The 10382-nt window shown below is 38.3% G+C and overlaps 1 protein-coding gene across 1 annotated transcript; it reads left to right on the top strand.

Moving 5' to 3' along the window:
- The first annotated feature begins 165 nt into the window (after positions 1-165).
- Positions 166-9418, top strand: si:ch73-95l15.5 (uncharacterized). The gene is made up of 11 exons (XM_060888308.1): positions 166-275; positions 1058-1261; positions 2024-3027; positions 4334-4486; positions 5742-5825; positions 5929-6045; positions 6590-6739; positions 6861-7028; positions 7208-7399; positions 7977-8168; positions 8337-9418. Exons 2-11 carry the CDS (start codon positions 1075-1077, stop codon positions 8439-8441), a joined length of 2352 nt encoding a protein of 783 aa, XP_060744291.1. The 5' UTR covers positions 166-275; positions 1058-1074; the 3' UTR covers positions 8442-9418.
- The last annotated feature ends 964 nt before the right edge of the window (positions 9419-10382 follow it).

Here is a 10382-nt window from a genome sequence, read left to right on the forward strand (position 1 = left end):
CAAAATGTTTAACATGATCTAACAACACACGTTTTACATTTCATGACTTTGTTCAGTCAGAATTAAGTTTAAATCGTTTCAGTAATGATGTGCTGACATGAGCTGGTTATTATAAGGTCTCGCCTCCAGGTGAACGGGGCGTGGCAGCTGCAGGTATTGACGCCATGACGTCAGCAGGTCAGGTAGAGCGCAGAGGTGTTCAATCAGGTTCGCGGCGCGTGTACAAGCTCCTCGAGAAGGATTTTTATTATCAAGGCGCTCGAGCTCTTTAACCTGTAAGTTCACCTGTTTGTCAAACATTAAACTTAGTTAACTTTATTCGGGTTGTTTGTTGTATTGTTCCTCAGGGTTCTGATCATTTAAACCAGCTCGAGGTTTGTTGTCAGCTGCTGTTTAATTTTCGCTTTAGGTTTTTCCTTCTAGCTGGTTGCCAGGTTTTTATCAGTTTGTCACTAAAATCCACACTATGAATGTTTATGTTTTCACTTTTATATTATTGTGCTTGATATTTGAACCTTGCTTTAGGCGTGCTGTCATGTGAAAGTTTTTCGCTTTAAAGTTGAGTCAAGTTCATAGAATTCAGACATGTTGCCAGATTGGGCATTTTTCCTCTGGATAGGGCTGTGACTATTATATGATCGGTACAAAAACATGTATTGTAATGGAAAGTGCCTTTTTTTAAAATTCTCTTAAGATCTGAGAAATAGTTTAATGAACTGGACACGTTATAAAGCGTGATTGGAAAAAGGTAATAATCCCGACCTGGCAACACAAGGTCGACGTGTCCAGCTCCACTCTGTAAACATCAGGGTTGTTTGGACAGAGTGGGAGAGGTGTCATCTACACTGACTGCTTTCATTACACGTTACACTACATGTGCTGTTTAGTTCAAGCATTCATTTTTCATTCAAAATACTGGTATCACATTTTCCAAGAGCTCTTCATGTTACTTGAAATCCCCAAAGCTAGTGATCTATCTGATTTCCCTTAGGCATAACACATATTTAGGCTTTTGTCTCAACCATATCATTAATATATATATTAAAATCTTCTGCAGGACCTTCTTACAGCAGGATGACTAGTAGGGGGAGGACTGAAGGATGTCGTTTATGTGGTGGGAGTCTACAGGGCAACCAACGCCGGTGGCTTTTTGCGGCACATAATAGGAAAGGGGCCCAGAATCAGAGTCCAACACGGTCACTTTGCAAAGAGTCTGCCTATCTTCTGTCACCGACCAGGTCTGCCCAGAGCAGCCCATGGGGTATGAAGAATACACATACACATATAAACAAAATTCTACCTTGATGTGACTAGATTTAGACTGATCAATCTCAGAAGGGTGGTTGCTGGGGCAGTAGAGAAAGATTCATGCAGTTGTTTTATAGAACACATAGAGAAATGAATAATTCACAAATATTTCTGCAGAATTTATGTTTTCCAAGACAGAGTTTGTTTTTGCGGTTATACAGTACATTACCAATGCAAATATGTGTCTGGGAATTAATTGGGAGATAATAATCACAGTTTTATTTATAATTTATTTTCACAGTTAGCAAATGTTTTAGCACACAAGTACTTTAAAACATGTATGTTTTAAGAAGCCTAAAATATGTTTAAATAATACTATGTACTTTTTATACTGCAGGTCAATACAATACTTTATGGAGTAACACTTTTTATAGTGTTAGTTATATTTTTGAATTGTCTGTATTCAGTATATTTGTTTTTATTTTGCTAACAGTTAAACGGAGTTTAGCCACTGCTCATAGATGTCAAATTTTCAGTTTTTCAATTTCAGTTTTCTATTTTTTTTTTTTTTTAGTAAAAGGAAACAGCTCAGAATTATTTTTTGTGGTAATTCCCCATACACTAAAAATGCATTAGATAGAGACAAGATTGATAAAACATGGAACTTGTTTTTCTGCAGTACACTTGGGTTTATATATGTGGTAAAGGTTAAAAGCAGTCATAGAAAGTTTTCTGTTCTTAATGATTAAATTACTTGCATTTTTATTTCTTTCAGGCAGTACATTATCTCTTGGCTCCTCAAATTCATTGTACAAATCTCATACCCTTCCTACCCCTAATAAAGGAATGGACCTACTTGCTGTGCTGACACACATATTAGGGCAGACTGTAACACGGGGAAATGGGAAAGAGGAGTTTGTATGTGGCAAATGTGTGTCTGTGCTTGAACGAGTGTTTAAGTTTGACACAGTCATAGCCAGAGTACAAGTTTTGTCCAGGGAGAGGCTTCAGAAACTAACTCAGGAAAGGGATAGGTTAAGACTGTGGGTGCGAAGTCGTTATAGACAGCGCCATCCATCTGACCTGAAGAGCAGAGGAAGCTCTAGTGAAGATGATTTTGAGCTGGGAGAAAACGACTCAGGGAAAGCTTACCGAGAGATGCTGAGTGATAACATGGCTCTCGCCGCGTATGAATGTTGGTCTGAGAAAGCTGAGTCGTGTCCACATTTTAAGAGAACTGGTAAACGATGCAGCAAATTGAAAAATTGTGAGTGTTGTGACTCCTTAAGGGTGTCAGATTATAACTATGAATTTATTTGTGGAGTTCCTCGCCACCTACCATCAGAAGCCCTGTCTCCGTTTAGCCTATCTCGGGACAAGTCCCAGAGTATGCCTCTGCACTGGTCCAAAGCTCCGTCACTCCACTCTAGTCCTGCCTCCTTATCTGGTTCCTGCCATTCACTTAAAGCGCGATCACTTGACTCTGTAGATGGTCATGATCCATTTGATTGGTCAGATGAGAATTCGCTCATCTTGGACTCAATCCTCCATAAGCTGAAAAGTATAGAGGGCAAACCAGTCAGGTCTCCAACAGGAAGCCGCATCCCAGTGTTAGTGAAGGGACCAAATGGCATTTTAGTAGATGGATCACCTCCAATCAAGGTCACACGGGTGCTGAGCTTTGGACAGGGAGATGAACAAGAGGAGGAAGATTTGAATGGGGAGAGTGAGGATGTGCTGACTGAACTGAGGGATGAATTTCTGACATTGCATAGAGAGGTAAGGAAACTGGTCATACTGGTATTACATTCTGGCAGTTTTTCTGTTGAAATGCGTGTCATAGTATTGCTTTAACATTTGCAAATTGAATACATCAAACAGTAATGTTTTTAAGACATTGAGTCTATATATTATGGTATTTATTACTCGTAATGAAATATACAAGTATATCTGACAAACATTTTGGCCTTGAGGTGCTTACTGTGGCTTTCGCAACAAGGTATTCACCTGATTCAAAATATGTGATTTTTTTCTAAATGATGCCGGCCTGCCAGCAATTTAAATGAATTTCACAGTTGCCAAAGGTGGATTTAATGTTTATTCAGGATACCATTTCAAAGGCAAATAATAAAATAGTGTGTTTACTATAGTGTTGATCCACCATGAGTCATCAGTTCAGCTTCAGTGCACCTTGAAGAGGTGGAGAGCATTGTTTTTAACCTTGCTTCAAAACCACTCAGTTATTCAGTTGAGTTGAGATGTGTTGACTGTGAAGGACATGATATGTGATTGACATAAGGTTTAGACTCTTCAAACCATTCAGTGAGCCTCAATCATGTTCCCTGGGCTTTCTGAAAGAGACCACTCTAATCAGGATACACATTTTGTCATAGGATAAAGCTGACCAGTGACCCTTCTCACTAAGGGGACAACTGGACCTGAACCATGGCAGCAAAAAGCAGCAGAACAACCAAGCCGCTGTTTATCCTGTAAATTATTTAATTATATTGTAAAATATTATTAACTGCTACAAAAAATATTTTGTCTCATTACATTTTGATTGTCACTGATCCTCTTCTCAGCATAAACAGTCTGACAATAGCAGTGGAATAAAAGGTTAAAGAAAATGTTTCTTCATCTCATTTATAATCCTGATTTATAAACACATGCAGGATTGGTGCACGCTGGCAACATTAAACTGCCTTTCACAGCACAGACATGATCTATGTCTAACGCTACTGCTGGCGGTTGAGTACCTTTATGTTCAGCCACAATTTCTTCTTCTTTTATGTTTTTCATAAATATGATGATGAATTAATCATGATCAACAAATACACATGACACTCATAACACATAATACATGTGTCCTAAAACTGTTTTATACAAAACGTTATTAAACTGCAAACCAAATTTTTTGTGTGTGTCCTGGACGGGAAAGAGAGGTACAAAGAGATTGAGTGGGTAAGAAAGAAGTCACATAGGGTCTAGGACAAAATAACTGCAAATGTAGTTTTTAAGTGATGTATATTTGCAATATGGTATTTGTCCATATATTTACCCTCCATTTTATATTGTTTTATTGCAGGGCACTACGGCCAGAGTGCATCTTGTAGTTAAGCAGTTACAAGAGCAGCTGGATCAAGCACAGGCTCGTATCAGGACATTAGAGGCGGGGCTTCAGAACAGCACACTTTCAGTCCCCAATAAGACCCATCAGTCAAAGGAGTCACTATCAGTGGTAAGAAAACCTCAAGTTTGTCACATATATGATATTCAGTGTGCTAGGATAAGTTATGAGAAATTAATTTGCATGTTTCACAGATAGATATTTATCTGGACTGAAAGAGGAGCTGTTATATTGTGAGCTGTGTACATCATTACATTGTATTTGCTTTTGTAATAAGGGCAAAGATAAAAGCCTTGTAAAACAGCCAAGAAAAGTAAAGTGATGTTATGGCTTAACACTAAGATTGATGTGGTGGTCAAAAATGCATAATAAATGAAATTTAAACCAGCAAATAAAATCATCAAAGGCATGTTGTGTAACCCAACACTGTGAGAATATCTCACTACTAAAAATCTGTTACTTTAAAATCTCCATGCTGTTTCTTTGATTCCAGATAATTGTCAAGTTTCCATTCATAATGCTTTTTGGATCTTTGAGCCAAGAATTTTGTTTATTTTATTCAGATATCACATTAATTCACAAGATGGGAGTTTAATAGGTACACCTAGTACTTTGTCATTGTCATAGACATAGTCTGTCATAGACATTTGTCATTATTGTACGAAATGACTGACACTTGGGTGCTTAACAAATGCTGTAGGTATGCTGCGAACATGTGATCTATCAAATGTAGAACTGGTTTTGTCTGTCCTGTCGCCTGTTTTTTCTCCGTACTGTTGAAATTTCCAATATATTTCTATTACTGTTTTCATGATGTATATAAGAACTACAGTCACACGTTGTTATTCTGATGGTATGTAGTTAACTTACCTCAAATTACCGCTGTGTACACATTTTACACTAAATGAGTTGCGTAAGGTGCAAAAGGCATGTATGGGTGTGTATTAATGCTGTGGGTGTGGTGTCAAATGAAGTATTGCTCAAATGCAGGTACACAAAACAAAAACATTTACACACACACACCACACACTCTTGTTTCTGGAATCTACCTCAGTAGGTTGTGTTTGCTCTGAGCCTAAGCTATGCTCATTAATCATTAACCAGCTTTTCAGCTGCCATATAACATGTGAACCATGTGTTTTGTCTAATAACTATTAAGTGTGCATATTTGTTTTTGTGATAATGAAGTGCTCATGTATTATATAGGAACTGACTGAATCGTGCTGTTGCCTGTGAATGTGTGCACATAATTATGACTTGCCCTTCAGGAATGCATTCACAGGAACATTCGTTATAAGGGATTTCTTCTATTGTTTTTTTTTGTTATGAATAAATGATGACAATGAACTCTCCTGGTTTTTTGCAGCATCCAAGTGGCAGCTCAGGGGATGAAAACGGCCTGATCCAGAATCTTAGCCATTCACTGCAAAGCAGAGACAAAGTTATACAGGTCAACTCTCAAACTTGCTGCATAACCATGAAGTTACAGTACACACTAGAATCTCACCTCAAGTAAATGACTTGTGACTGATTTAGAGCTCTCCTCTTGACAGGAATGTATGACTTTGATCCGAAAGCTGTGTGTGGACCTTGGTTCAGGGTTAGAGGAGGCTGATAAGCTCATCGGCAGAGTGACTGTCACTCTGACTGATACACGTTCAGAGCGAGAGGTGAGAGAGACATGCTGTTTCCTTAAGCGTTCTGTAGCTTGAATGTACAGATTTACTGTCTCCTGCATACATTGATTTCAAGCATGTTTTATTTGCATCAAAGCATTAATATCAGGTCATTATTTACAAAAGTGATTTTAAAAAATATTTTTCTATTCTGGCATATTTTAGCTAAGCTGTTGAAATTAGATTCAATATATTTAAAGATCCAAGATTTGTTAGCCAAATGTAAGGTTATGTAAGGTTACATATCATTTACACATGTAAATAGGTACATGACTTTTACATAGACCACAAAGTAAAATGATTAAAATAAGCCACAGATATTACTTTCCACGTTTGTTTCATTTATGTTTTAAAAAATTGTAATGCAGGCTGTTTTTCCTGACAATTCTTCACTTAAGTCCCTTAGACAAAACACACACTATACACCTTTTAAAGAACACTTTATGTAATATTTTTGCACTTTAATAATATTTTGTAATGGGACAGTTTTTGGGGAATCAAGAAACTCATTTTCCCTTTGACTGTTCATCTGTTTCAGGAGGCCTTGGAATCTGAGCTCAATGAACTGAATGAGAGAGAAATAAGTCTGCAGAAAGAGCTGCAGGTGCTTCAGGAGGCAAGCAGAGGGCAGGAGAGAGATCTCCTCACTCTCAACAGTGTGCTCCAGTGTAACCAGGATGTCATCAATGTAAGGCAAACACTGGGCTTCGGTCAAACGAACACATGCAATCTCAATGCTGGGTGTTGACTGAAGATCATTTAAACTATGTCTTCATTCAGAAGGTCAATCTCTCCTCTTTTGGCTTTAGCATTTGCAAGTAGAACTGGCTGAGAAGACTCAATCACTGCAGGACATGCTGAAAGAGAGGGAGTTATGGAAAGAGCGGCACTCTGCCCTGGAAAAGGTGCTACAGGAAAAAGAAGCTCTCATTACTCGACTGCAGCAGGGACTAGAGAGCTCCCACAATGATGTTCAGGTTGACAGCCAGTTAATTTCCTGTTTACTTACTGTTCTGCTTTGATCTTTGAGATGACCTTGATATTGAATATCTGGATAATATCAGATTGTTCTTATGAAATTCTAGTTGTTTATGCCCCATTCAATGGAAATACAACACCAGGTTTAAGTGACTTAAATTATGTTGGTGGTTTGTAGGCCCTCTCAGATTCTCTGATTGGTCGTGGATTGCCAGGAGGTGGAACTGATGGGGCTTTGGCCAGTCAGGTGCGAGAGCAGGAGTCCTTGCTTTCTGTCTGCCTCAAAGATTGGGAAGCACACACTGCTACCACAAGGCAGGAAGTCTCAAAACTCTGTACAGCTTTAGAACAAGCTGAGGCTGTAATACAGGTATGGGTAAAGAATGATGATCATATTACTTCTTTCTTTTGTTTATTTTTTAATCACTCCAACACACAAATAAATAATAAACAAATAGTATACTTTTGTTTCTCCATGTGTGATATCCTCATTTTAACTGAGTATCCGATTGAGTAACATTTACATCTAACTTCTCTCTGAGTCATTCAGAAGCCTCAACATGTAGAGAGATGCATTACATGCCTGTTACTGAGATTCTTCAAGTCAGGTAGCCTACAGGCAGCGTGAGGTGGAGAGTATTCATTGATTCATAGCCAAACTCTTGGAACAAACTGTATTTTGCTATTGAATATTTTTCTAGTTACTGGAAAGTTTCATTTCGTCTTGTACAGCCCTGAACTGAATGCATTTTCCCCACACATACATTTACTAGGTAATCTCTCCATCTAGTGGTAGATTCAGGGAATTTACAGACTGCTGATTACATGTATCTCTGTGTTTACTCATCTACTGTGGACTACATGTACATGTCTACATCACTCTTCAATCTATTATGCATTTGATTTATTTTGTATTGATTTTTCTGACACCTTCACACCTTTTCTAGAACCAAAGTCAAAGTCACAAACAGGCCATCACAGAACTATCAGAGCAGCTGAGAGACTCTCGAAAGGAGCTTAGGGAGATGATCAAAGACACCAAGCTGGCAGAACAAGCCTGGAAGTCTGAAAGGGCAAAGAGAGATTTAGAAGAAGGGCGACTAAGAGAAAGTTTACAGAAAAGAGATAAGCTCGTTGAGGTATGTGTTCTCTCTCTTTCTTTCTTATTACACACTGATGCTGCACTGTACAGCTGAATGTCTTCCTGATTATAGCAACGTTTTAAATGGGTGATATGTGTCCATTATTATCTATGATTACAGATTGATACAACGTGATCTTTATTGTTTCTTCTTTTTTATTACCAGCAAGTGCTCTTGGATGCAGAGAAGAGAGATGGCATGCTAATAGAACTGCATCAGGACATCTTCAGTAAGGTTGAACCAAGGGTCGGCCTCAAACACACACTATGATGTGTGTTAAGGAGAATGACAAATGTACACTGGAATGTATATATGGTGCATATATGTTGAACTTAGACGACCATATCTTTGTAATAACACTGCCACAGATCGATAAAGGCCCCTAATTTAGTCTCAACTACCAAATGCCTTACTGCTTTTTATTAAGTCAATGTTTTTGTTTGTTTGTTTTTGTTTTTAAAGTAATTCTTTGCCTTCAACTGTATTCCGTTGACTGCAGTTTTCTCCATTCAGTTAATTGTAAACTTATTGACTTTGTGTTTTTCAAGACATGGTGTGATGGTTTTAATTTATTTCTCAGCAAAACATAATACTCTACACAAAATCCTTTATTATTGATTCCTTTCCAGTACCAAAGTGCACATGCTATTTTCCAAAAATGTAATATTTTTTATTTTTGTATTTCTGGGATTAAGTGAGGGGGCCATTTTGAGTTGTTTTTGCCTATAAACCATTACTTTCTTCCAGGCCAGGGAGAGAGAAATTATGTTTGTGTGCCATTCTTTATTTTTTTTTAATTTATATTTTTATTTTCTTATTGAGTAGTGCAGTGGTGCAATGGGTTACTTTGTTTTTAGCTTTCTTTGTTTAATAATTTATTAGGGAATACAGCCAAGTGTAACTTGATAATCCCTTTTTTGTCTACTGTCTCCTTTATATGTAGGCCGAGAGCCTTTAATCTGACATTTGACATTTGGTTGAGGTTATGCATGTGCCAAGTGATTGTGCTTTCTTGAGAGCAATAACAATAAACTCCATTATCATATTATTAATCAAATGAGCTCAAGATATTTCATTATTAAGAATCCTATTCGAAGGTTCACAGATCGCATTTTTACTGCCATGTGCTAAAAGGGAATGTGATAGTAGCTGATCGAGTTGCAGAATTACCTTGTTCTTGTCTGACCTCGTTTACTAAATGGTTTTATGTTCTGTACCATATTAAACAATGTGACTTAATACATTGACATTAGTGGTTTTGGAAATATTGTCTTTTTTTCTCTACCATTTTTGCCATCTGTATTCATTTTGATGACCATAATTTTGAATATTGGCTTATAAATATTGCTAATACTGTAATACCTGGCACATCAGCCCTTTGATGTAGTCGGTGGCTTAGTGGTTAGCACGTTCGCCTCACACCTCCAGGGTTGGGGGTTCGATTCCCGCCTCCGCCTTGTGTGTGTGGAGTTTGCATGTTCTCCCCGTGCCTCGGGGGTTTCCTCCGGGTACTCCGGTTTCCTCCTGCATGTTTCCTCCCCCGGTCCAAAGACATTTGGAAAATTGTCCGTAGTGTGTGAGTGCCTGAGTGAATGAGAGTGTGTGTGTGTGCCCTGCGATGCTTTGGCACTCCGTCCAGGGTGTATCCTGCCTTGATGCCCGATGACGCCTGAGATAGGCACAGGCTCCCCGTGACCCGAGGTAGTTCGGATAAGCGGTAGAAAGTGAGTGAGACTAAGTTAGGCAGCAGCTTGTGGTAACTGGTGGATGGGTGGAAGATGTGCACTGTATAACTTGCCTGGTAGCAACAGTTTCAGCGTTTCAGCCTGTATTTACAAAGTTATTAAAATTCAGATTCTTCTTTACAGGAATGTCAGAGTTTTTTGTTGTGTTTTTTTTTTTTTTTACAAGAAAACACAAGCTTTGTCTTTTAATTAAAAGTGTTAACGTTTAAATGCGTTTGTTTTCATTGAAGTTAGCTGGTGCCTTTATTCGGAATGACTTGCAGGAGTAGTTTGTCTCCCTAAAAAAAATCGTCATGCCAACTGCAAATAGATAAAAGTCTATTAGTCATATAAGTTCAGGTTTTGTTTAGTGGACATGTAGATCTATCACCTGCATATTTAGGATGGTTGTATGAGGTCTCATGTGACACTCAAGCCCAACGTGGCGTGCGCCATTGCCGTTGCTCTGGAAACGGCTCAACACGCT

The sequence above is a fragment of the Tachysurus vachellii genome, chromosome 15, assembly GCF_030014155.1.
Source record: "Tachysurus vachellii isolate PV-2020 chromosome 15, HZAU_Pvac_v1, whole genome shotgun sequence".
Classification (NCBI taxonomy): domain Eukaryota; kingdom Metazoa; phylum Chordata; class Actinopteri; order Siluriformes; family Bagridae; genus Tachysurus; species Tachysurus vachellii.

Excerpts from the sequence above, each read along its gene's own strand:
- si:ch73-95l15.5 (XM_060888308.1), top strand. The coding sequence starts at position 1,075 with ATGACTAGTAGGGGGAGGACTGAAGGATGTCGTTTATGTGGTGGGAGT. Across the intron at positions 6,046-6,589 it reads ATACACGTTCAGAGCGAGAG|GAGGCCTTGGAATCTGAGCT; the intron begins GTGAGAGAGACA and ends CATCTGTTTCAG. Across the intron at positions 7,400-7,976 it reads AAGCTGAGGCTGTAATACAG|AACCAAAGTCAAAGTCACAA; the intron begins GTATGGGTAAAG and ends CACCTTTTCTAG.